This window comes from Pristiophorus japonicus, chromosome 19 (assembly GCF_044704955.1).
Source record: "Pristiophorus japonicus isolate sPriJap1 chromosome 19, sPriJap1.hap1, whole genome shotgun sequence".
NCBI lineage: Eukaryota > Metazoa > Chordata > Chondrichthyes > Pristiophoridae > Pristiophorus > Pristiophorus japonicus.
Window position 1 is genome coordinate 41,040,599 of NC_091995.1, and position 27,088 is coordinate 41,067,686.

Below are 27,088 nucleotides of genomic sequence, written 5' to 3' on the forward strand. Positions count from 1 at the left end.
CGGGGCTAAAAGGGTTAAATTGTGAGGATAGGTCCCTTGAGTAGAGAAGAGGCATTTATGGTGATTAAAGGGTTTGATCAGGTAGATAGAGAGAAATTATTTCCTCTGGTGGGGGGTCCATAACAAAGGGAGATAATGGCCCATGGATTGCAGCCTCTTCGGCTGTGTACGATGTAGCGTGAAGCACATGCGCCTAAACCCGGCACTTGACAGATCGCACACCTCCCAGGAGAAGGGCCTTCCCGGGCGGAGATTTGGGCTATTGGGCCAGCGAATGTCCTTCAAACTCTTATGCCTGGTAAAAGCAGGCATAAGGCCACTTGCTGAGCTCGACCACCCAAGTCAAATTCTGTCCCACTGTTTATCTTCATCGATTACAGCAGGAGATAATCATCGCACGGTGTCGGAGGTGCTCTCTGAAAGAGATGTCCACTTGGTGCCATCACCCTTCCATTTCTCCACACCATTTCACATGGTCTTTTCTCCCGAGATTTTTATCCACTTTGCTTCAAAAGCTTTTCTGCTTCGCCAGATCCGAGCAAGCACCTTCTTAAACACATCATCCTAACCTCTCCTTTCGCTCTATCGGTGACTTATACTCTGGAGTTACCGACTCACCAACCAGTGGGAACAGTTTCCCCAACGTGCTACTGCAAAGGCCCAAAATACGCGGTCAGAGGCTTCCCACGGGGCGGGTGCCTCTGACCTACGGATTTATCTCCGGGTACCCACGGGTAGAGGCCCACACAACTCAGGGGGTGCAGGCGGTTCGCAAGTGTCCCTGGGACCACATGGGCCGGCCCAACCAATCAAAGAAGGGGATCCCCATTCATACTTTTGGGGTTTACGTTTGGATGGAACTCCCATAAGTATGAATGGGGATCGCTTAAAAAATGCACGAACACATGAAGTAAAAAAACTTAATATTACACATTTAAAATGAATTAAAATGCCATTTAATTAAATATTTTAAACAAAAATTGTATTCTTTGAAAACAAATTTCGATGTTTTAATGCGGCTCAAAATAAACTTAGCTCAGTGGACAGGGTTTTTAATATATAAATGAGTGACAACATTTTATTTTACTATTTTTTTTAACTCTTACACTGGTAAAAGCAGGCCTTATACTTGGTTTTTCCCAGGCATAAGAATTTCACGGGCATTCGTTGGGTAGAAGTTGGGCAAATAGCCCAGCTCTCCGCCCGCGGAGGCCCATTTCTTTCAGATTCCTATGATCTGTCAAGAGGATTCTTGGCAGATCACAAGTTCTGGATTTCAGCGCAGCGCATGCCTATACCCGGAATGTGTGGGGACCCTGTGGGCACATGTGCACCTCGTACGCATCTGTAGGGGTCGCGAATTCAGTGCCAATATGTCATAACTTTGAACACTTCTATTAGACGCCCTCTTAAGCACCTGTGCTCCAGTGAAATGATCCTAGTTTCTCAAGTTTCCTCCCCATTGAATGTCAACATTACTATTTCTGTACCTTTCTCTCTGTCTTAATCTTCACCTTTAGCCCTTGAATAATGTGCCGCCATTAGTCGTGGTGAATTGCAATATTTAAAATGTGATAAGAAATGTACTTAAAGCTTAAGTGGTGGAAATGGAATTCCGTGGAGTTTCCTGAACTCCCGCCATAGCTTCAGCCATCATCGCGTTTCTCTGGGGTTTTCCGCTGAAGTTCCATCGGGTTGACCATTGGGAGAAACTCTTGCGGCGATGCTGAGAATTACGTGAATAGCACGTTTAGCGAGTTGGTCTTACCGCAGGTAAAGGGTACACAGCCAGATAGGGAATGGGTGACCAACAGGAAGAGCAGTGGTAGGAAGGTAGAGCAAGGGTCCCCTGCGGTCATGCCCCTGCAAAACAGATATACCGCTTTGGGTACTGTTGAGGGGGATGACTTATCAGGGGAGAGCAGCAGCAGCCAAGTTCATGGGACCGTGGGTAGTTCTGCTGCACAGGAGGGCAGGAAAAAGAGTGGGAGAGCTATAGTGATAGGAGATTCGATTGTAAGGGGAGTAGATAGGCGTTTCTGCGGCCGCAACCGAGACTCCAGGATGGTATGTTGCCTCCCTCGTGAAAGGGTCAAGGATGTCTCGGAGCAGGTGCAGGACATTCTGAAAAAGGAGGGTGAATAGCCAGTTGTCGTGGTGCATATAGGAACCAACGATATAGGTAATAAACCTGATGAGGTCGTCCGAGACGAATTTAGGGAGCTAGGAGCTAAATTAAAAAGTAGAACCTCAAAAGTAGTAATCTCAGGATTGCTACCAGTGCCACATGCTAGTCAGAGTAGGAATCGTAGGGTAGCTCAGATGAATATGTGGCTTGAGGAGTGGTGCAGAAGGGAGGGATTCAAATTCCTGGGACATTGGAACCGGTTCTGGGGGAGGTGGGACCAGTACAAACCGGACGGTCTGCACCTGGGCAGGAACGGAACCAATGTCCCAGGGGGAGTGTTTGCTAGTGCTGTTGGGAGGAGTTAAACTAACATGGCAGGGGGATGGGAACCTATGCAGGGAGACAGAGGGAAATAAAATGGAGGCAGAAGCAAAAGATAGAAAGGAGAAAAGTAAAAGTGGAGGGCAGAGAAACCCAAGGCAAAAAACAAAAAGGGCCACATTACAGCAAAATTCTAAAGGGGCAAAGTGTGTTAAAAAGACAAGCCTGAAGGCTCTGTGCTTCAATGCGAGGAGTATTCGGAATAAGGTGGACGAATTAACTGCGCAGATAGCAGTTAACGGAAATGATGTAATTGGCATCACGGAGACATGGCTCCAGGGTGACCAAGGCTGGGAACTCAACATCCAGGGGTATTCAACATTTAGGAAGGATAGGCAGAGAGGAAAGGGAGGCGGGGTGGCATTGCTGGTTAAAGAGGAAATTAATGCAATAATAAGGAGGGACATTAGCCTGGATGATGTGGAATCGGTATGGGTGGAGCTGTGGAATACCAAAGGGTAGAAAACGCTAGTGGGAGTTGGGTACAGACCACCAAACAGTAGTAGTGAGGTTGGGGACAGCATCAAACAAGAAATAAGGGATGTGTGCAATAAAGGTACAGCAGTTATAATGGGCGACTTTAATCTACATATTGATTGGGCTAACCAAATTGGTAGCAATGCGGTGGAGGAGGATTTCCTGCAGTGTATTAGGGATGGTTTTCTAGACCAATATGTCGAGGAACCAACTAGAGAGCTGGCCATCCTAGACTGGGTGATGTGTAATGAGAAGGAACTAATTAGCAATCTTGTTGTGCGAGGCCCCTTGGGGAAGAGTGACTATAATATGGTAGAATTCTTTATTAAGATGGAGAGTGACACAGTTAATTCGGAAACTAGGGTCCTGAACTTAAGGAAAGGTAACTTCGATGGTATGAGGCGTGAATTGGCTAGAATAGACTGGCAAAGGATACTTAAAGGGTTGACGGTGGATAGGCAATGGCAAACATTTAAAGATCACATGGATGAACTTCAGCAATTGTACATCCCTGTCTGGAGTAAAAATAAAATGGGGAAGGTGGCTCAACCGTGGCAAACAAGGGAAATTAAGGATAGTCAAGGAAGAGGCATATAAATTGGCTGGAAAAAGCAACAAACCTGAGGACTGGGAGAAATTTAGAATTCAACAGAGGAGGACTAAGGGTTTAATTAAGAGGGGAAAATAGAGTATGAGAGGAAGCTTGCAGGAAATATAAAAACTGACTGTAAAAGCTTCTATAAATATGTGAAGAAAAAAAGATTAGTGAAGACAAACGTAGGTCCCTTGCAGTCGGATTCAGGTGAATTTATAATGGGTAACAAAGAAATGGCAGACCAATTGAACAAATACTTCGGTCTGTCTTCACGAAGGAAGATACAAATAACCTTCCGGATGTACTAGGGGATAGTGGGTCTAGTGAGAAGGAGGAACTTATTAGGCGGGAAACTGTGTTAGGGAAATTGACGGGATTGAAGGCCGATAAATCCCCGGGGCCTGATAGTCTGCATCCCAGAGTACTTAAGGAAGTGGCCCGAGAAATAGTGGATGCATTGATGATTATTTTCCAACAGTCTATTGACTCTGGATCAGTTCCTATGGACTGGAGGGTAGCTAATGGAACACCACTTTTTTAAAAAGTAGGGAGAGAGAAAACGAGTAATTACAGACTGATTAGCCTGACATCAGTCGTGGGGAAAATGTTGGAATCAATCATTAAGGATGAAATAGCAGCACATTTGGAAAGCAGTGACAGGATCGGTCCAAGTCAGCATGGATTTATAAAAGGGAAATCATGCTTGACAAATCTTCTGGAATTTTTTGAGGATGTAACTAGCAGAGTGGACAAGGGAGAACCAGTGGATGTGGTATATTTGGACTTTCAAAAGGCTTTTGACAAGGTCCCACACAAGAGATTGGTGTGCAAAATCAAAGCACATGGTATTGGGGGTAAGGGACTGACATAGATAGAAAACTGGTTGGCAGACAGGAAGCAGAGAGTTGGGATAAACGGGTCCTTTTCAGAATGGCAGGCAGTTACTAGTGGAGTGCCGCAGGGCTCAGTGCTGGGACCCCAGCTCTTTACAATATACATTAACGATTTAGATGAGGGAATTGAGTGTAATATCTCCAAGTTTGCAGATGACACGAAACTGGGTGACGGTGTGAGCTGTGAGGAGGATGCTAAGAGGCTGCAGGGTGACTTGGACAGGTTAGGTGAGTGGGCAAATGCAAGGCAGATGCAGTATAATGTGGATAAATATGAGGTTATTCATTTTGGGGGCAAAAACACGAAGGCAGAATATTATCTGAATGGCAGCAGATCAGGAAAAGGGGAGGTGAAACGAGACATGGGTGTCATGGTTCATCAGTCATTGAAATTTGGCATGCAGGTACAGCAGGCGGTGAAGAAGGCAAATGGTATGTTGGCCTTCATAGCTAGGGGATTTGACTAGAGGAGCAGGGAGGTCTTACTGCAGTTGTACAAAGCCTTGGTGAGGCCTCACCTGGAATATTGTGTTCAGTTTTGGTCTCTTAATCTGAGGAAGAACATTCTTGCTATTGAGGGAGTGCAGCGAAGGTTCACCAGACTGATTCCAGGGACGGCTGGACTGACATATGAGGAGAGACTGGATCAACTGGGCCTTTATTCACTGGAGTTTAGAAGGATGAGAGGGGATCTCATAGAAACGTATACGATTCTGACGGGACTGGACAGGTTAGATACGCGAAGAATGTTCCCGATGTTGGGGAAGTCCAACAGGGGACATAATCTTAGGGTAAGGAGTAGGCCATTTAAGACTGAGATGAGGAGAAACTTCTTCACTCAGAGACTTGTTAACCTGTGGAATTCCCTGCCGCAGAGAGTCAGTTCATTGGATATATTCAAGAGGGAGTTAGATATGGTCCTTACGGCTAAAGGGATCGAGGGGTATGGAGAGAAAGCAGGAAAGGGGTACTGAGAGAATGATCAGCCATGCTCTTATTGAATGGCGGTGCAGGCTCGAAGGGCCAAATGACCTACACCTGCACCTATTTTCTATGTTTCTATGTTTCTATGTTTCTATGAATGCTGCCGCAGCTGAATAATATGGATTTAACCGCAATATGACTAACCCATTAAACCCAGATGCCCGTGTCTCGAGGTAACAACCATAAAGACATACCTTTAATTCCTGCTCTAGACCCTGAATATATGTCTTATTCCCACTGCCATGGATGATCCCGAATCTGACGTACGCATTTCCATCCACACCTTTACCATATGTGTGCCTTTGAAAGACAACAGTCAAGTTTAATATACATTATGGCCCAGAATTTGCTGAAAGAATAGCGCACATGTTACTAATATGCAAATCGGACAGCGCATTGTGGTGGGGAACAGATACCCCGTGCATTGCGAATCACAAGTCGCTGGACGATTTGCACAGCTCTGCCATTAACACTGCGAAAACAACATCACACCCTTAGCCTCCCCATCAGTTTCATGAAATTGCTGCATTCGCACATTGATTGTCCGTTAAACCCGTGACAGGAAGTCAAGTCTAGTCATTAACAGCGTAAGTGCCCTTTTAACAACGTGATCATTGTTAACGACTGGCAATCAACCTCTCTGGCCCAAAAAGCAAGCAGTTAAAAGTGTGGAGTCTCATTCCTTCAGGTAGTGAATTGATGTTGGAGGTTATTCAAATGTCCAATTTTACATTCGGCTTTTTTTCTTACTTTCCCATTCTGTCCCTTTTATCTCTCGCTCATAAACCAATCTTTCGGGTGGCGGGCAGTGACTAGTGGGGTACCACAGGGATCAGTGCTTGGGCCCCAGCTATTCACAATATATATATAAATGATTTGGATGAGGGAAGCAAATGTAATATTTCCAAGTTTGCTGACGACACAAAACTAGGTGGGATTGTGAGTTGTGAGGAGGATGCAAAGACACTGCAAGGTGATTTAGATAGGTCGAGTGAGTGGGCAAACACATGGCAGATGCAGTATAACATGGATAAATGTGAAGTTATCCACTTTGGTAAGAAAAACATAAAGACAAAGTATTATTTAAATGGTGATGGCTTGGGAAGTGTTGATGTACAGAGGGACCTGGGTGTTCTTGTACACCAGTCATTGACAGCAAACATACAGGTGCAGCAAGCAGTTAGGAAAGCAAATGTTGGCCTTCATTGCAAGAGGATTTGAGTACAGATTTTATATTGTATTGATGAAGATTGTAATTAAAACTGTAATAGTAAATCTCCTGGATTGAATTAAATTTTGTAAATTCTTACATACATACATACATATGCATATATACACATGCAGATCCAAAACACCCTGATCTTTGTTATAACCATGCATCAATTGTGGATCTCATTTGCATGTAACGTTTGAAGCTGTTGTCTTTCCATGAAACTATCTCGTCAATTAGTTTATGCCATGCTCTTTTCACGTTTGCAGAGGAAGATATCTAACAACAGGGCGCAGTGGAGGTGCACCGGAGGGGTCCCTGCTTACATGCAGACTTTAAGTGAGCTGGAGGAGTGTGCAGCAGTGCTGGTGGGGACCACCAGTCGCTTGGCCACCACCCGTGGTGTTGCGGGACCCTCCCATGCGTCGCGTGAGTAATGTGTGAAACAGTTTTAAAGTAATGTAACATCATTTAATTAAAATGCAATGTACGGATGATGTAATGTCATGTCATGTCATGAAAGCAGCCTTTGTGCTACTCTCAGGTTGACAACATAAGAACATAAGCAATAAGAACAGGGGAAGGTCATCTGGCCAACTGTCCCCTTCTCTGTGCGCTCCCGGCACTGGTCGGGTCCCCTCGCCTCCTGGGACGTCGAGGAGACAATGTCCGCAATCTCAGACCACAGCTTCCTGTACGCCCGGGGTGGAGGTTTGCCCTTAGCACCCCAGGTAAGTTCTGACCACCTGGAGTGGTCCTCCTTGACAAGGGCCTCGTTGGCCTTGACTTAAAATGGCTTTTCCCTTTTCCGATCCCCATCCACACTCTCGGATGATGATGATGATGATGACATACCTACAATTTATCCAAATCTCCAACTCTCCAACAGCAAAAAACACTTTATCCAAATCTCCAAAGGCAAAAAACACCATAAAACTCCAATAATCTCCTCCCTCCAACAACTCACTCCTTTATCTCTCCTCTCTCTCTCCAATGGCCTTCTGCGCATGTGTGGTTGACCCCTGACCTCCTGAAACACGTGCAATGCTGCCAACTGGAAATAAAATTTAAAATCACATGCGCAGAAGGCCGTTGCTAGGGAAGCTTTTGCCTTCCACATCGCTGGCCGTTCATTGGGCGAGCATCACTTCGCTGACCTTTTGCATCGTCCATTTGACATCATTGGCCGATTGCTGAGTGGAAAATCGTTATCCAAAAAATGGGCGATGAGCCAGCGATTGGTAAGGCTGGAACATCGAACATCGCTGGAACATTGCTCATTTTTTGGGCGATAGACAGCAAAGTGGAAAGTCTTAGGATATGGGGTAGGAAATTTAAGACTGAGATGAGGAGAAATTTCTTCACTCAGAGGGTGGTGAACCTGTGGAATTCTCTACCACAGAAGGCTGTGGAGGCCAAGTCACTGAATATATTTAAGAAGGAGATAAATAGAGTTCTAGACACATCAAGGGGTATGGGGAGAAAGCAGGAATATGGTGTTGAGATAGAGGATCAGCCATGATCATATTGAATGGAGGTGCAGACTCGAAGGGCCAAATGGCCTACTACTGCTCCTATTTTCTACCTTCCTTTCGTCTCTTTATTTGTCTTTCTGTGCCTGATTTGACTCCAATTCACCCCATTTCGTCGTTCCTCTGTTTTTTTCTCAATCGTTTAATCTCATTTATTCAGGTGATAGACTATTGGTCCCATCGTTCATGGAGGTCCCAGATGCCCCATTGCTCTCATCGTGCCATTACCAGCACGCACTTCCAGCAAGTTACAGGGCAAAAATTATTTGAGCTGAAGGCTAAGCGAACAAGTCTAACTAACAGAGCTTGCCGTGAGATGCATCCTCCAGCAAATTCTGGGCCATTGATTCATACACCAGGGCATGGAAATCACTTGAACAATCTATAATTTAAAGAGGAGCGCAAATCTACTTTGAGAATATTTGTAATTACTCGGTTAATATATGTGAGGTAGATTTCTCTCTACACTGCGCAAGAGGCTACCACATCCACCGAGGCAGTGAGAACACAGGAGAACCGGTGGGTGTGACCTGTTTCCGGCGGGGTTGAATTTCGGACCCTCTATATAAATACAAGTGAGTTTTTCTATCAAATCATTTTTCTTGGCATATTCGCACTGGGGACCAATTTTGCAGTTGTAAATCGGACTATACCTAGATGATTAGAACGCACTTTAGGAAGGATGTGTAGGCTTTAGAGAGGGTGCAGAAAAGATTTGTGAGAATGGTTCCAGGGATGAGGGACTTCAGTTACGTGGATGGACTGGAGAAACTGGGGTTGTTCTCCTTGGATCAGTGAAGATTTGATAGAGGTGTTCAAAATCATGAGGGGTCTGGACAGAGTAGATTGTTCCCATTGACGGAAGGGTCGAGAACCTGGGGACACAGATTTAAGGTGATTGGCAAAGGAACTAAAGGCGACGTAAGAATAAACTTTTTTACGCAGCGAGTTGTTGGGTTCTGGAATGCATGGCCTGAAAGGGTGGTGGAGGCAGACTCCACCTTGTCTTTCAAAAGAGAACTGGATAAGTATCTGAAGGAAATAAAATTGCAGGACTACGGGGAAAGGGCAGGGGAGTGGGACTCGCTGAGAGTCGGCACGGGCTCGACGGGTCGAATGGCCTTCTTCCGTGCTGTAACCATTCTCTGATTCTATAATTCTATTCTAGAATTCTAATTAATTGTTCATCCATTGGATTCATTTTTATTTTCTAGTCACCGAAATCGATCTCCCATTTAAAGGGAGCTGATAACGATTCCATTTGAACAAGTTATTATGAACTAATAACTAGATTTATAGCATAACATTTAAGTAGAATGTAGTCAGAATATTACACCACAAAATCTTATTAAATCTACTATTAAACACGAACGAATGTATGATTATATAGAGTTATTTAGAAAGAGATAATATGAATCAAATTCGGTCTCTGTAATCAGAGAATGGTTACAGCACGGAGGAAAGCCATTCAGCCAATCGAGCCCATGCCGACTCTCAGCTATTCCCACTCCCCAGCCCTTTCCCCGTAGACTGTAATTACACTTATCCAACTGCCTTTTGAAAGCCATTTCAGGCCGTGCATTCCAGATCCTAACCACTCGCTGCGTAAAAAAGTTTTTTCTTGCATTGCTTTTGGTTCTTTTGCCAATCACCTTAAATCTGTGTCCCCTGGTTCTCGACCCTTCTGCCAATAGTAACAGATTCTCTCTATCTACTCTGTCCAAATTCACACTCGCCTGAAGAGGCCCCCCAAGTCCCGGATTTAGGCACATGTCTTTTGTCAAAATGTCTTTTGACAGGTCGCACGCGACCCCAGGAGAAAGACTTTCGCGGGCGGAGATTTGAGCTATTTGCCAACTCTTACCCAGCGAATGTCCTTTCAAACTTTTGCGGCCAGCGTAAGAGTTTTAAAAGATAGAAAAAAATTAATGTTATTACTTATTTTCATATCAAAAACTCTGTCTGTGAAGGAAAGTTTATTTTTAACACTTTTTTTTTAAATTCAGAAAAATATAATTTTTCCAAAACATTTAATTTAATGCAATTTATTTTTTTTAATTTATGTTCGTGTTTTATTTGATTTTAGGGGCATTCTCATTGATAGTAATGGGAGCTCGGAGCTTCCTTACTATGAATGAGAATACTTCATGTTCATTGGTGATCCAGGCCCATGTGATCCCAGGATGCGCATACGTTCCTGGAAGACGTGGGCCTCTGCACTGGGCTGTGCATCTCGGCTTCGGAGTGCAATTGTTCGTTTCTCCGGGACTACCAGGTATTTTCGTAAAAAAACGTTTGGTCGGAGATGTCCGCCCTCGGGAAGCCTCCAACCGCAATTTTTGACCCAATATTTAATATTCAAACTCAGGAGAAAATGGCCCGGATTTTACGGGGCCTATGACCGTGTACACACAGCCCTGCAAGTTCCGGGTTTCCATGTGTGCTGTGCACCTTAAGGTTGAGTAGGTTGGGCCTCTACTTATTGGAATTCAGAAGAATGAGAGGTGATCTTATCGAAACGTATAAGATTATGAGGGGGCTTGACAAGGTGGATGTAGAGAGGATGTTTCCAGTGATGGGGGAGACTAGAGCTAGAGGGCATGATCTCAGAATAAGAGGCCGCCCATTTAGAACTGAGATGAGGAGCAATTTCTTCTCTCAGAGGGTTGTGAATCTGTGGAATTCGCTGCCTCAGAGAGCTGTGGAAGCCGGGATATTGAATACATTTAAGACAGAAATAGAGAGTTTCTTAAACGATGAGGGGAGAAGGGGTTATGGGGAGCTGAGTCCATGATCAGATCAGCCATGATCTTATTGAATGACGGAGCAGGCTCGAGGGGCCTTATGGCCTACTCCTGCTCCTATTTCTTATGTTCGCATGTTCTTAACTTGTGATCTGTCGAGTTTCAGCTTGACAGATCATCCACATGTGCAGGAAATGGACATTCGCAGGTGGAGAGTTGGGCTATTTGCCTGACTACTGCCCAGTGAATGTCCGTGAACCTCTTACGCCTGGTAAAAGCAGGCGTAAGGCCTTCTTCCATCAGCGCAAGGGTGAAAATAAATATTAGAATAATTTTTTTTAATCATTTAAACATTTAAAAATCTTCGTAATTAGCTTAGGTTATTTTTGGCGTCTTTCAAAATGTTTAAGTTTATTTTTTCAAAAAAGTAAATTTTGTTTTAAATGCTTAAATGAATTGTATTTTTATTAATGTTAAACATGTGGTGATTAATTTTTATTTATGCTGTGTAAAATTGTATTTTTTATGTCAGTCCTTAAATACTGATGGGGGTTCCATACATAATTGGAATCAACATAAGCATAATGGGAATCCCCTTTCTGATTGGTTGAGCCGGCTCATGTGATCCCAGGGTTGCTTGCGAACCATATGCGTCCCTGCGATATGTGGGCCTTTATGCAGGACTGCAAGAGTCTGAAGATACGGAGGCACCAGGTACTTTTCTTGCGGATCAGAGGCATTTTTAATTTAACATTTATATTAACCCTTACGCTGGTGAAAGCAGGCCCTACCCTTGCTGTTACCAGGTGTAAGGGATATGTGGGCATTTGCTGGGCAGCAGTTGGGCAAATACCCCAACTCTGCATCAGTGAAAATGATTTTTTTGGGGGGGGGAGGGCATGTGCGGATGATCTGTCAAGGCGAACCTTGACAGATCGCAAGTTCTGGATTTTCGCGCATGCATCATCATCATCATAGGCAATCCCTCGAAACGAGGATGACTTGCTTCCACGCCAAAAAGGGATAAGTTCACGGGTGTTTCAATGAAGGACCTGATATTCCAGGTCCCATACTGCATGTTGAAGGGTGGAAGATGCCTGTGCATGGATTTTTTTAATGTGTGGTGACCGTTGCACACCAGCCACCACACGGGCTTGACAGAGCTCGGTCTTGGTCCAGTGGCAAGGATTGACCAAGACGACTGGAGACCTGCTCTGCTGCACGGACCGAGTGTGCACACATACCGCAGTGTGGGCTGGGCCCGTGCTGTCCCTGGGCCCTCAGCTCTTCTGGGCCCCGATCACATCACTCCACGATCTCTCGCCGCTTTTGTATAAACTCCTGCTGATCACCTGGTTTGTGTAATTCATGAAGCAGTTAGACATGATTTCAGGACAATGGTCGTTTAGTCCACATTGTCTGTATGTTAATTATTTGCATGTATCATTGATACTGTAATTTTGTACAAGAGTAAGGAGAGACATAGTTTAGAGTCTCTCGAGATTGGAAGGCGTGTGCCTCACAAGCAGAGCGTATGCTGGCTTAGTGAAGTGCATCTCTCAGTAACTTTCATACTGGTTTTGTATAGTATGAATGTTTAAGTAAAGATCTAATACTGCCATCACGATAACTGTGTTTGTGTGTAATTCCGACGTTTAAAGCAGCAAAGCAAAAAGAGCAAGGAAGCTGTCCAACACTTAACAGTAAGAAAGAAAGAAAGAAAGAAAAGCTTAGACTTACAGCACCCTTCACGCCCACCGCACCTCCCAAAGCGCTCCACAGCCAATGAAGCACCCCTGGAGTGCCTGCACAGTGCATGTGGAAACCTGGAACTAGCGAGGCATTTTCATCATAGGCAGTCCCTCAAATCGAGGATGACTTGCTTCCACGCCGAAAAGGGATGAGTTCACAGGTGTTTCAATGAGGGACCTGACATTCCAGATCCTGGACTACATGTTGAAAGGTGGAAGATGCCTGTGCGTGGATTTTTTTAACGTGTGGTGGCCGTTGCACACCAGCCACCACACGGGCTTGACAGAGCTAGGTCTTGGTCCAGTGGCAAGGGTTATCCAAGACGACTGGAGACCTGCTCTGGTGCACGGACCTAGTGCGCACACATATCGCAGACCCCGTGCTGCCCCTGGGTCCTCGCCTCTACTGGGCCCCGAACTTGCGCCTCTCCTGGGCCCCGATCACATCCCTCTATGAACTCTCACCGCTCCTTCGCCCCCCGGTCTTGCCGCTCCTGCTGTATCTGCCCACGCTCCAATCACCGACCTGGATCTTGGTGATGCCCCTCTTCACTGCTGTTGCTCTCCTGCTCCAGCACGTGCTGCTCCCTGCAGTGGTCCTTTCGCTCCCCAGCCTTCTCAATGGTGCTCGCAGGCCGGGAGCCGCTCAGCCTACTGGGCCAGGCCGCCACGCTGTTCCTTCCGCTCCCCGGCCTGCCCCGATGGTGTTACATGGCTTATGATGGCGTACGCTGTGATCAGTTTAGGGCCTGCTTTCACCAGCGTAAGGGTTAATATAAATGTAAAGCTAAAAAGTAAATAATTAAAAATAATTCACAGACATTTATAATCAGTTCATCTCAATTTTGGCCCGGATTGAAATATTAAAAATTATTTTTCAAAAAATACAATGTTAATTTTAAATGCTTCATTAAAGAGCCTTTTAATTGAATTTGAAAATGGGAACATTTATTTTTATTCCAGTTGTGAATAATAATTAAATTATTTAATTATTTGGGGATTCATTCTACGCTGTGAGTACGGCTTCATGGGGACCTGGAAAATCCAGGCCAAAGTCTTTCCACTTACTTTGCCACGATTTTGAATCTGAACTCATCCTTCGTCAGAAGATAGAACATTTCGTCGGCTTGTATCTTGACATCAAACCTGGGGAGGACTTTAACAACAACATAGGATTAGGTTTCAACCAATGCATCATAATGCACTAAATATTTGCAAGGAAAAGTAGCACCTGCACCCCTCCCATTGGAATTGTCCAAGTTTGAGAAATGGGCAGAGGCATTAGCAGAACTGATTCCAGTCCCAAATTCCACCTCCCGCAAATTCAGCCACCAGAACTGACGTCTTAAAAACATAGAAAATAGGTGCAGGAGTAGGCTATTCATCCCTTCGAGCCTGCACCGCCATTCAATGAGTTCATGGCTGAACATGCAACTTCAGTACCCCATTCCTGCTTTCTCGCCATACCCCTTGATCCCCCTAGTAGTAAGGACTACATCTAACTCCTTTTTGAATATATTTAGTGAATTGGTCTTCCTTTCACCTTCCCAGATCCTGGAATTTTGAACTGATATTCTGCTATATTCCAACGCATCCTGGCTGGCCTCCCACATTCTACCCTACGTAAACTAGAGGTGATTCAAAACTCGGCTACCCACATCCTAACCCGCACCAAGTCCCGCTCACCCATCACCCCTGTGCTCGCTGACCTACATTGATTCCCGGTTAAGCAATGCCTCGATTTCAAAATTCTCATCCTTGTTTTCAAATCTGTCCATGACCTTGCCCCTCCCTATCTCTGTGATCTCCTCCAGTCCCACAACCACCCCCTGAGATGTCTGCGCTCTTCTAATTCTGCCCTCTTGAGCATCCCTGATTATTATCGCTCAACCATTGGTGGTCGTGCCGTCTGTTGCCTGAGCCCCAAGCTCTGGAACTCCCTTCCCTAAACCTCTCCGCCTCTCTACCTCTCTTTCCTCCTTCAAGACGCTCCTTAAAACCTACCTCTGTGACCAAGCTTTTGGTCACCTGTGCTAATTTCTATTTATGTGGCTCGGTGCCAAATTTTTTGTCTCATGACTCCTGTGAAGCACCTTGGGATGTTTCACTACGTTAAAGGCTCTATATAAATACAAGTTGTTATTGTAAGTTTATTTGTATATGTGTGCAGCGTGTGAATATGGGTAACTATTTTCACAGATGCAGAAACAACTTTAATGATAGGTGGGTGTGTCTTGTTTGGACCCTGAAACCAAGAGGCATTTTCCAATGGCAGAGCTCCCTTCAAACAACTAAATGCTGATTGGCCCCAGGCTCCACCTATTGAACAACAATTTCATGGCACAACTTTAGTGGCACAAAGGTCCCCAACGTCTCATTTGAGGTAGAATAATCCACGGTTGATTGCATGAGAACTCTTGCTGTTCATTGAGCCACGATTATCCAGCTTTGAAAGATATGGCATTGGATATCAATATATAATAAATAAGAGCGTGTGCATGTCTGCATGAGCTTGTGTGTGCACATGCATTTATAAATGTGCCTGTGTTCATCAGCGTGTGTGCGTTTCCTCCTTTAAGACGTTCCTTAAAACCTACCTCTTTGGCCAAGCTTTTGGTCACCTGCGCTAATATCTGCTTATGTGGCATTTTTGTTTTTAATTTATTCATTTAAGGGATGTGGGCGTCGCCGGCAAGGCCAGCATTTATTGTCCATCCCTAATTGCCCTCGAGAAGAACTGTTGTAGCGGTTTGGTGTAACCGAGTGTCTTGCTGGGCCATTTCAGAGGGGCAGTTAAATGTCAACCACAGTGCTGTGGGTCTGGAGTCACATATCGGCCAGACCAGGTAAGGACGGCAGATTTCCTTCCCGACGGACATTAGTGAACCAGATGGGTTTTTATGACAATGCGGTAGTTTCATGGTCACCATCACTGATACTAGCTTTTTTAATTCCAGATTTATTTCATTTACTGAGTTTAAATTCCCCAGCTGCCGTGGTGGGATTTGAACTCACATCTCCGCATCATTAGTCCAGGCCTCTGGATTACTAGTCCCGTAACATAACCACTATGCTACCGTTCCTGATAAAGGTGTCAAATTTTGTTTTATAACGCTCCTGTGATGCGCCTTGGGATGTTTTACCATGTTAAAGGCGCTATATAAATTCAAGTTGTTGTTACATGCGTGCATGTGCATGTGCGTGTGTATGTGCATATCCTGTATGTGCCTGAACTCTATGGGGGATATTTGAACCTAACGTGCCCGTCCGGAATTTGTCAAGTCAGTGGAGAGTAATACCGGGCAGGGTGTGAAACCGGTATCCCACTCGATACCATGGGTGTCCCACCCAGCCAGTTAGGGTCAAATGACCCGCAATGCACAAAATGAGCAAGAATCGGAACCTTGGTTGTACAATCATAAGGCCCAAAATTCGTCACCATTTAGCTCCACATTTTTGGAGGTATCAGTGTTTTTTTGGAGCTAACTTAATTTTGCAAGTTTCGCCAACATTATAATGTCGTTTAGAGGGAGCAGCTTGCGGCAGCCTGGCCCGGAAATCGGCGCGATCCCAGCCTGCAAGACCATTAGCAGGTCGGGGTCATTAGAGGGAGCAGCTTGCGACGGTATACCACTGCAGGGAGCAGCGCGTGCTGCTGCAGGAGGGCGACAGCTGATTGCAGTGCAGGCAGGTACAGCAGGAGGGGTGAAGGAGCGGCAAGAGTTCGTAGAGGGATGTGATCGGGGCCCAGGAGAGGCAACAGTTCGAGGTCCAGAAGAGGCGAGGGCCCAGGGGCAGCACGGGCCCAGCCCACACTGCGGTATGTGTGTGCACCAGGTCCGTGCAGCAGAGCTGGTCTCCAGTCGTCCTGGTTAATCCTTGCCACTGGACCAAGACCTAGCTCTGCCAAGCCCGTGTGGTGGCTGGTGTGCAACGGCCACCACACGTGAAAAAAATCCACGCACAGGCATCTTCCACCCTTCAAGACGTAGTTTGGGATCAGGAATATTAGATCCTTCATTGAAACACCTATGAATTCAGTGATCCCTTTTCGGCGTGGAAGCAAGTCATCCTCGTTTCGAGGGACTGCCTGTGATGATGATGACGCCGCCCTTAACAGGTAGTGCCCAATTTTTTTAGTTAAGGTTTTTATGACGTCACTGGGGGTCAAACCCACCCGCAACGGCATTTTTACGAGTTTCGCCAATGAGGATTTTTTCAAAAATGGCGCTGGGGACCACTGGCCTTGAAAATCCTTACCTTACCAAATCGGAGTCAGATCGAAATCGGCGTTCCATACACCAGCTTGTTCATCTCCCTCGGCTGGACACAGGAACTCGGTGCTGGGCGACCAAAGAAGCCCAGGGGCTGGGAGTTGGTGGGGGGAAGTGGAAGCCAAGCCAGGGATAGGGGCGGCAGCAGTGGGGACCTTTCGGCCGGGGAGAGGAGCAGAAAATGCTCGGCACGGGAAAACTAGCACCGGTTAGCTACAGAGTAAAGCTGTACAATTACACGTTACCCTGGAAACCCAAATGCTTGGGCATGCGCAGAACGGGGCCGCAGTTTTTCGGCACTATCAATTAGCTCCACCCACAGAAACTAGGGTCTTTCTGCCGTAGCACCAAATTCAAAGAGAAAAATGACGAAACGTCGGGGGGTTTTTTTTGGCACTATTTCGGCTTTAAAAATTGGCCATTAATTTTAAATAGCACCAAAAAAAGGCAATGTGGAATTTTGGGTCCATAGAATCATAGAACGGTTATACCACAGAGGAAGGCCATTCGGCCCCTTGAGCCCGTGCCAACTCTCAGCTAGTCCCACTCCCCCGCCCTTTCCCCGCAGCCCTGCATTTTTTTTTCCTTCAGATATTTATCCAACTTCCATTTGAAAGATAACATTGAGTCTGCCTCCACCAGCCTTTCAGACAGTGTATTGCAGATCTTAACCACTCGCTGTGTAAAAAACTTTTTTCTTACGTCGCCTTTGGTTCTTTTGCCAATCACCTTAAATCTGTGTCCTCTGGTTCTCGACCCTTCCACCAATGGGAACAGTTTCTCTCCATCTACTCTGTCCAGACCCCTCATGATTTTGAACCCCTCTATCAAATCTCCTCTCAACCTTCTCTGCTCCAAGGAGAACAACCCCGGCTTCTCCAGTCGATCCACGTAACTGAAGTCCCTCATCCCTGGAACCATTCTTACAAATAATTTCTCTCGAAGGCCTTCACATCCTTCCTATAGTATGGTGCCCAGAATGTGACTCCATGGAGCTGAGCCATCGTTACACAAAGTTTGAACTGCAGAAAAGTTAGTACCTTTAGTACTGAGAAAGGTAAGAAAAGATTACAACCGAGTAAAGTGTTCAGAGACTAGTACATGTTCAATATTTTATCTTGCAAATATCAATATAATGCTGCAAAATTGTTATTCAGCTCTCTTCCTGTCTATTTATGTACTTATGCACAAATGCTTGCCACAGAAAGCATTGCGTTGCAAAGGTTCCAGTTTTCATGCTTTGTTTTTTCCAGTTTGGATTTGTTTGTTTTGGGATGACATCACAGCCAGAGAAATTATTTAATTTGTCAGAAATCGCCCGGTGCCACATCCAGAAACCGATTGGTCGCACATTCCAAGGCTGGGAAGGCAGAAGAAATTTGGAGGAGGAAACATTTGGGAGGAGAGGATACTTGGGGAGAAGCAATTTGGGGGAAGAGGGAATCTGGGGGCGGGGGGATCTGGTGGAGAGGGAATCTGGGGGAGAGGGAATCTGGGGGGAGAGGGAATCTGGGGGGAGAGGGAATCTGGGGGGAGAGGGAATCTGGGGGGAGAGGGAATCTGGGGGGAGAGGGAATCTGGGAAAAAGGCTGAATTTGGGGAGAGTGAATTTGGGGGAGAGGGAATTTGGGGGAGAGGGAATCTGGGGAGAAGGTTGAATTTGGGGAGAGGGAATTTGGGGAGAGGGAATTTGGGGGCGAGGGAATTTAGGGAGAAGGAATTTGGGGAGAGGGAATTTGGGGAGAGGGAATTTGGGGAGAGGGAATTTGGAGGTGGGGGAATTTGGGGAGAAGGAATTTGGGGAGAGGGAATTTGGGGATAGTTAATTGCTAAAAAATAATTCCCTGGGCAGGAATCGAACCCTATCCATGGCATGAGAATGCCAAATCCTATTGAGATTGAGTACATTAGGCCTATAATCTCTGGAGTTTAGAAGAATCAGAGTAGATCACATTGAAACATGTAAGATTCTGAAGGGGATTGACAGGATAAATGCTGAGAGGGTGTTTCCCCTGGCTAGAGAGTCGAGAACAAGGGGGCACAGTCTCAGGGTAAGGGGCTGGCTTTTTAAGACAGAGATGAAGAGGAACGTCTTCACTCAGAGGGTCGTGAATCCTTGCAATTCGATGCTGGGATCCCTTGGGACTCCAACAGGTGGTCTCTCTGGTGGCCAGGTGCAATACAGGTACAAGGAGTTAAAAACATAACATCACTCCCCCGTGAAGTCAACACTACACTTATTTACAAGGTGAGACGATTTGGGCTTTAAGCTCCCTTGTCGATTGTCTCGGTACAAATGTTGGTGTGGGTGAGTTGGTCAGTTCTTCACTGGGCTGTTGGGCAGCCGGCCTTGCCAGGCTGCTGGGGATGGTGAGTTCGGTTTCGTGGTCAACCATGATGTCAGTTGCCACTTGTGTGTGTGTGTTGGAGGGTCAAAGTTAGTGGTGTCCTCTTCGGGTCGTTCGTAGCTGTTAGTGAACCGCAATTTGATTTGGTCCAAATGTTTTCTATGCATTTGTCCATTGACCAATTTGACCTGAAACACCCTACTCCCCTCCTTGGCTGTGACCGTGCCAGCGAGCCATTTGGGACCATGTCCATAATTAAGCACAAACACGGGATCATTGATCTCAAAATTGCGTGACAAATTTGCGATGTCATGGTACACACTTTGTCATGGAGATCAGGGTGGACAAGAAAGAGCCTTGTTTTTTCATGATCAGCTCGGCTGGGGGAACCCCGGTGAGTGAGTGGGGTCTGGTGCGGTAGCTGAGCAGCACTCGGGACAGCCGGGTCTGCAGGGAGCCTTTCAACACATGTTTCAAGCTTTGCTTGATGGTCTGAACTGCCTGTTCTGCCTGGCCGTTGGATGTGGGCTTGAACGGGGCAGATGTGACATGTTTGATCCCGTTGCAGGTCATGAATTCCTTGAATTCAGCACTGGTGAAGCAAGACCTATTGTCGCTGACTAGGACATCAGGCAAGCCGTGCATGGCAAACATGGCGCGTAGGCTTTCAATAGTGGCCGTGGACGTGCTTACAGACATTATTGCACATTCATCCATTTTGAGTAAGCATCCACGACAACCAAAAACATTTTGCCTAGAAATAGGCTTGCATAGCCTACGTGGATCATTGACCATGGTTTGGAGGGCCATGACCACAAGCTTAGCGGTGCCTCTCTGGATGTATTGCTCAGCTGAGAGCAAGTGTTGCACTGGTGCACACATGACTCTAGCTCTGAGTCAATGCCAGGTCACCACACATGGGATCTGGCTATGGATTTCATCATTACAATGCCTGGGTGGGTGTTGTGCAGTTCACATATGAACATATGTCTGTCTTTCTTGGGTAAGACCATGCGATTGCCCCATAATAGACAGTCCGTCTGCAGGGACAACGCGTCTTTGCATCTGTGGAACGGCTTAATCGCCTCCTGCATCTCCACTGGGACACCGGACCAGCTCCCATGGAGGACACAGTTTTTTACCAAGGGCAGTAAAGGATCCTGGCTAGTCCAGGTCCTGATCTGGTGGGCCGTAATGGGGGACTTCTCGTTCTCAAATGCCTCCATGACCAAGAGCAAGTCCGCTGGCTGTGTCATTTCCACTCCAGTGGTGGACAATGGCAGCCGACAGAGCCTCTGCGCAGTTCTCTGTGCCCGGTCTGTGGTGGATTACATAGTTGTATGCCGACAGCGTGAGTGAGTGCCCATCTTTGGATGCGGGCAGAGGCATTGGTATTAATCCCTTTGCTCTCAGAGAACAGCGATATGAGCGGCTTGTGGTCAGTTCCAAGCTCAAACTTGAAGCCAAATAAGTACTGGTGCATTTTTTTCACCCCATAGACGCACGCCAGAGCCTCTTTTTCAATCATGCTGTGGGCCCTTTCGGCCTTGGACAAACTCCTGGATGCATAAGCGACCGGTTGCAAAATCTCCAATTCATTAGCCTGTTGTAGCACACACCCGACCCCGTATGAGGATGCATTGCAAGCTAGCACTAATCGTTTACAGGGTTATACAATTCAAGCAGTTTGTTTGAACACAACCGATTTCTGGTTTTCTTAAAGGCAGCCTCTTGTGAATTCCATCTCCCTTGCACAGTAACACATGTAGGGGTTCTAGCAGGGTGCTTAACCCAGGTAGGAAATTACCGAAATAGTTAAGGAGTCCCAGGAACGACCGCAGCTCCGCCACATTCTGTGGTCTCGGCGCGTTCTTGATGGCCTCCATCTTGGCGTCGGTGGGTCTGATGCCGTCTGCTGCGATTCTTCTTCCCAAGAACTCGATCTCCTGCGCCAGAAAAACACACTTCGAGCGTTTCAACCTGAGCCCCACGCGATCCAACCGACTAAGAACCTCTTCCAGATTCTTCGAGTGCTCCATGGTGTCCTGACCTGTAACCAATATGTCGTCCTGGAAAACCACTGTGCAACGAACCGACTTTAGCAGGCTCTCCATGTTCCGCTGGAAGATAGCTGCGGCCAACCGAATCCCCAACGGGCACCAGTTGTAGATAAACAGATCTTTGTGCGTGTTGATGCAGGTGAGGCCTTTCCAAGACTCCTCCAGCTCCTGCGTCATGTAGGCCGAGGTCAGGTCCAGCTTGGTGAACGTCTTCCCTCCAGCCAGGGTCGCAAATAGGTCGTCTGCCTTGGGTAGCGGATACTGGTCCTGCAGCGAAAAACGGTTAGTCGTTACTTTATAGTCCCCACAAATTCTAACCGTACCGTCCTCCTTGAATACAGGGACAATCGGACTGGCCCACTCATTGAATTCCACCGGCCTGTCCAGCTCAATTTCCACTTTCTCACACATCATATAAGGTACTGCCCGTGCCTTGTGGTGGATGGGTCACGTACCGGGAACCAAATGGATCTGCACTTTCGCCCCCAAGAAGCTTCCAATTCCTGGCTCGAACAACGATGGAAACTTGCTCAGAACCTGGGTACAAGAGGCGTCGTCGACGGCTGAAAGCGCTCGGATGTCGTCCCAGTTCCAGCGGATTTTTCCCAGCCAGCTTCTGCCAAACAACATGGGGCCATCCCCTGGCACAATCCACAGCGGGAGTTCGTGCACCGCTCCATCATAGGAGACTTTGACTTCTGCACTGCCAATTACAGAGATTAGTTCCTTAGTGTAAGTCCTTAGTTTGGTGAATGGGGCTGAGCTTGGGCCTGTGTGCCTTTTTGCCCCACAACCTGTCGAAGGCCTTTTTACTGATTATGGACTGACTTGCCCCCATGTCCAGTTCCATAGATACTGGAATACCGTTCAGTTCAACTGTCAACATTATTGGTGGACATTTCATGGTGAATGTGTGTACCCCGTACACTTCTGCCTCCTCAGTACGAGTCTCCAATTCAGCCTGATCCACAGTGGATCGATCTTCCTCTGCAACGTGGTGGTTTAGAAACATAGAAACATAGAAAATAGGTGCAGGAGCAGGCCATTCAGCCCTTCTAGCCTGCACCGCCATTCAATGAGTTCATGGCTGAACATCAAACTTCAGTACCCCCTTCCTGCTTTCACGCCATAACCCTTGATCCCCCAAGTAGTAAGGACTTCATCTAACTCCCTTTTGAATATATTTAGTGAATTGGGCTCAACTACTTTCTGTGGTAGAGAATTCCACAGGTTCACCACTCTCTGGGTGAAGAAGTTTCTCCTCATCTCGGTCCTAAATGGCTTCCCCCATATCCTCAGACTGTGACCCCTGGTTCTGGACTTCCCCAACATTGGGAACATTCTTCCTGCATCTAACCTGTCTAAACCCGTCAGGATTTTAAACGTTTCTATGAGGTCCCCTCTCACTCTTCTGAACTCCAGTGAATACAAGCCCAGTTGATCCAGTCTTTCTTGATAGGTCAGTCCCACCATCCCAGGAATCAGTCTGGTGAATCTTCGCTGCACTCCCTCAATAGCAAGAATGTCCTTCCTCAAGTTAGGAGACCAAAACTGTACATAATACTCCAGGTGTGGCCTCACCAAGGCCCTGTACAACTGTAGCAACACCTCCCTGCCCCTGTACTCAAATCCCCTTGCTATGAAGGCCAACATACCATTTGCTTTCTTAACCGCCTGCTGTACCTGCATGCCAACCTTCAATGACTGATGTACCATGACACCCAGGTCTCGTTGCACCTTCCCTTTTCCTAATCTGTCACCATTCAGATAATAGTCTGTCTCTCTGTTTTTACCACCAAAGTGGATAACCTCACATTTATCCACATTATACTTCATCTGCCACACATTTGCCCACTCACCTAACCTATCCAAGTCACTCTGCAGCCTCATAGCATCCTCCTCGCAGCTCACACTGCCACCCAACTTAGTGTCATCCACAAATTTAGAGATACTACATTTAATCCCCTCGTCTAAATCATTAATGTACAATGTAAACAGCTGGGGCCCCAGCACAGAACCTTGCGGTACCCCACTAGTCACTGCCTGTCATTCTGAAAAGTACCCATTTACTCCTACTCTTTGCTTCCTGTCTGACAACCAGTTCTCAATCCATGTCAGCACACTACCCCCAATCCCATGTGCTTTAACTTTGCACATTAATCTCTTGTGTGGGACCTTGTCGAAAGCCTTCTGAAAGTCCAAATATACCATAGGTTTGCAGGGTTTGCAGCTTGTCTGCACATTCGTTAGAGGTGTCCCATTGTTCTGCAACGCATAGTGCTTAAAGCGGCATTGATGGGCCCGATGATCACCTCCACAACGCCAACAAGGTGTTAACTGCCTCGCATTAACGATTGATGGCAGACTCTGGGTCAACTGAGGTCGGGCAGCAGCAGCCGGCGTGTACGTTCTGCCATGTACATTTCTGCTCGAAACCGACGTTACTTTATGCACCGTACTGGCCAAAACTTCTTTACTCTGCGAAATCTGTTTGGTGTTGTCGCTGGTGGACAGAAATGCCTGTGCTATCGTTATGGCTTTACTTAGATTCGGAGTTTCTACAGTCAACAGTTTGCGAAGGATTGTCTCATATCCGTTGCCCAGTACAAAAAAGTCTCTGAGCATTTGTTCTAGGAATCCCTCAAACTCACAATGTCCTGTGAGGCGCCTTAGTTCGGCGATATAGCTCGCCATTTCCTGGCCCTCCGATCGTTGACACGTGTCGAACCGATATCTCGCCATCAGAACACTTTCCTTAGGATTTAGGTGCTCCCGGACCTGTGTACACAATTCTTCATAGGATTTCTCTGTTGGTTTTGCCGGGGCCAGGAGATTCTTCATGCGGCCATAGGTTGTTGCCCCACAGATAGTTAGGAGGATCGCTCTTCGTTTGGTAGCGTTCTCGTCCACTTCCAGCTCATTGGCCATGAAGTATTGGTCGAGTCTCTCCACGAAGGCCTCCAAATCGTCCCCTTCTGAGAACTTCTCCAGGATACTGACTGTTCTTTGCATTTTCGCACGGTTATTCGTTATCTCGTTGCCAATTGGTACACTCATAATAAAGGATGAAACTGAGTACTGTGTACAATGAGCAAGTGTGACCTTAGCTCCTTTAATAAGACTCCAGAGTGCAGGCACCTCGTGGGTGGCCTGCTTATATACGGTGCTCCCAAGGGATCCCTTGGGACTCCAACAGCTGGGCCCTCTAGTGGTCAGGTGTCATACAGGTTACACAGGGTTAAATACATAACAAAAGTGAAACACCTTCCTCCAGGTTGAACGCGTCTAGACTGTTGTCTCCTCTGGCATCACTGCTGTCTGACGTAAACCATCTCTTAGTTGTGCTCATTGAATAACTCACTCAAACTTTGAGCGAAATATTAGATACCTTCGATTAGAATGAGCTAACGACTCTCTTAAAAAAAAAAGGCAAAGCCGGGAATTTCACCGGGACTTCTCCCTCTCCCCTGACGTAACTTCAGCAGAAGTTCGGAGAAAACCCCGCTTACTCTTCGACATGCAGGTGATATACCGCAGTGTTGAGTTATCAGTACAACTCTTGTCATATGTGAGTTTTGGTGTGATCGCGGCACTCTTGTATTGCTGTCGCTGTCCAGGGATTGCACCCAGGCACAATTCTGTAATGAGAGGCACGAGTAGGGGGTGACATTCCTCGCACCGCGTTTGAGGGCGGTAACATCTGGGAGGCAGGATATTTTGCGACAGGCCCCGTTTGAAAAATTCTGGGGTACCGCCCCCGAAAGGAAGTGGAGCACAACATAACACGTTCCACTTCCTTTCTGGGGCGGTTGTGGGACGCAGCGCTAGGCACTCACCATAGGCGGTCCCTCATATCGAGGATGACTTGCTTCCACGCCAAAAAGGACTGGATATTCCAGGTCCCGAACTACACGTTGAAGGGTGGAAGATGCCTGCGCGTGGATTTTTTTAACGTGTGGTGGCCGCTACACAGAACTCGGTCTTGGTCCAGTGGCAAGGATTGACCAAGACGACTAGAGACCAGCTCTGCTGCATGGACCTAATGCGCACACATATCGCAGTGTGGGCTGGCCCGTGCTGCCCCTGGGCCCTCGCCTCTCCTGGATCCCGAACTCTCGCCTCTCCTGGGTCCCGATCACGTCCCTCTCCAGTCTCTCACCTGCTCACACTCCAATCACCGACCTGGATTATGGTGACGTCCAATCCAGTAGCCCTCTTCGCAGCCGTTGCTCTCCAGCACGTGCTGTCCCTTGAAGTCCTTCGAAGGCCCCGACCCGCCGATGGTCCTTGCAGGTCGGGGCCGCAGGCCGCTACCCTGACGGCATTCTCCGGCACACCATCTGCCCCCACCTGCGACAGAGACTGTAGGTCCCGCATTGGACTCTTCAGTCACCTGAGAACTCATTTCTAGAGCGGAAGCAAAGCACCGGGCCGCGGAGAGCTGCCGCGTAGGAGGGGCTCTCCCCTTCATTAAAGGTGAAGGTCCAAGCTGCAAACTCTGCAGGTGAGAAGCGGGCCTCCCTGGACCGCCGGGGGGGGGGGGGGGCGCGGGGAGTGCCGCGCCCACTGCACGGCACTCAAGCAGCGTGCCCGGCTGACCGATCTACGGCATCGACCCCGTGTCCGAAGGGCAACGCACAACGCAGAAGAAATGAGTCCGATTTTTTTTTAATCAATGGCCCACCATACCTCCCCTTTAAGTAGCGCCCCGCGAGCTTCCTGCAGCCCGGTTCACGTCCCCTGTTAACGCCCGGTACAGCTTCAGGGGGGGCGCTCCTCAATTTTTGTTCCGGGGCGCTGCGCAGGGTGATGATGTCATTATCGGCAGCGCAGCGGAGCTCGGCGCTACGGGTTACCGCTGCCGCTAAATGTAGCAGGGGGCATTAGCCCGAGTGAAAGGACGTTTGCACCCGGTTAGCATCCAGGGGGTGCTAACAGGGGGCACAAAACAGCCCAATTTCTAGGCCGTAGTTTATTTTCGGCCAATTCCGATAGAAAATGCATTTCGCTCTGGGGTATCGGCATTATCCATTCAAGGGCAACAGGACCATTTGATGGACTTTCTATTCCAGGGCAATCCAGGCCAACATTCCCAGTGCAGTACTGAGGGAGTGCTGCACTGTCGGGGGTGCCGTCTTTCGGATGAGGTGTTAAACCGAGGCCCCCGTCTGTTCTCTCAGGTGGACAGTATTATTTTGAAGAAGAGCAGGGGAGTTATCCCAATATTTATCCCTCAGTCAACATCTCTTTTTAAAAAAATCCAGATAAGCTGGGTCATTATTACATTGCTGGGAGCTTGCTGTACACATTTTGGCTGTCATGTTTCCCACATTATAATATTGATGACACTTCAAAAAAAGTACTCCATTGGCAGTAAAAAGCTTTGGGACATCCTGAGGTTATGAAAGGAGACATGGCTCCAGGGTGACCAAATCGGGGAACTCAACATCCAGGGGTATTCAATATTCAGGAAAGATAGACAGAAAGGAAAAGGAGGTGGGGTCGCATTGCTGGTTAAAGAGGAGATTAACGCAATAGTAAGGAAGGACATTAGCTTGGATGATGTGGAATCTGTATGGGTAGAGCTGCAGAACACTAAAGGGCAGAAATCACTAGTGGGAGTTGTGTACAGACCACCAAACAGTCATAGTGAGGTTGGGGACAGCATCAAACAGGAAATTAGGGATGCATGCAATAAAGATAAAGCAGTT

General features: G+C 47.1%; 1 protein-coding gene across 1 annotated transcript in view; it reads right to left on the minus strand.

Annotated features, from left to right (window-relative positions):
- LOC139230187 (complement C4-A-like) overlaps window positions 1–27,088 on the minus strand; it is a 186,096-nt gene that overhangs the window by 131,252 nt on the left and 27,756 nt on the right. The window contains exons 7-8 of the mRNA XM_070862027.1: window positions 13,764–13,851; window positions 5,653–5,758 (exon numbers count right to left, since the gene is read on the minus strand). Coding sequence (XP_070718128.1) covers window positions 5,653–5,758; window positions 13,764–13,851 — 194 coding nt within the window. The remainder of the gene's footprint in view (window positions 1–5,652; window positions 5,759–13,763; window positions 13,852–27,088) is intronic.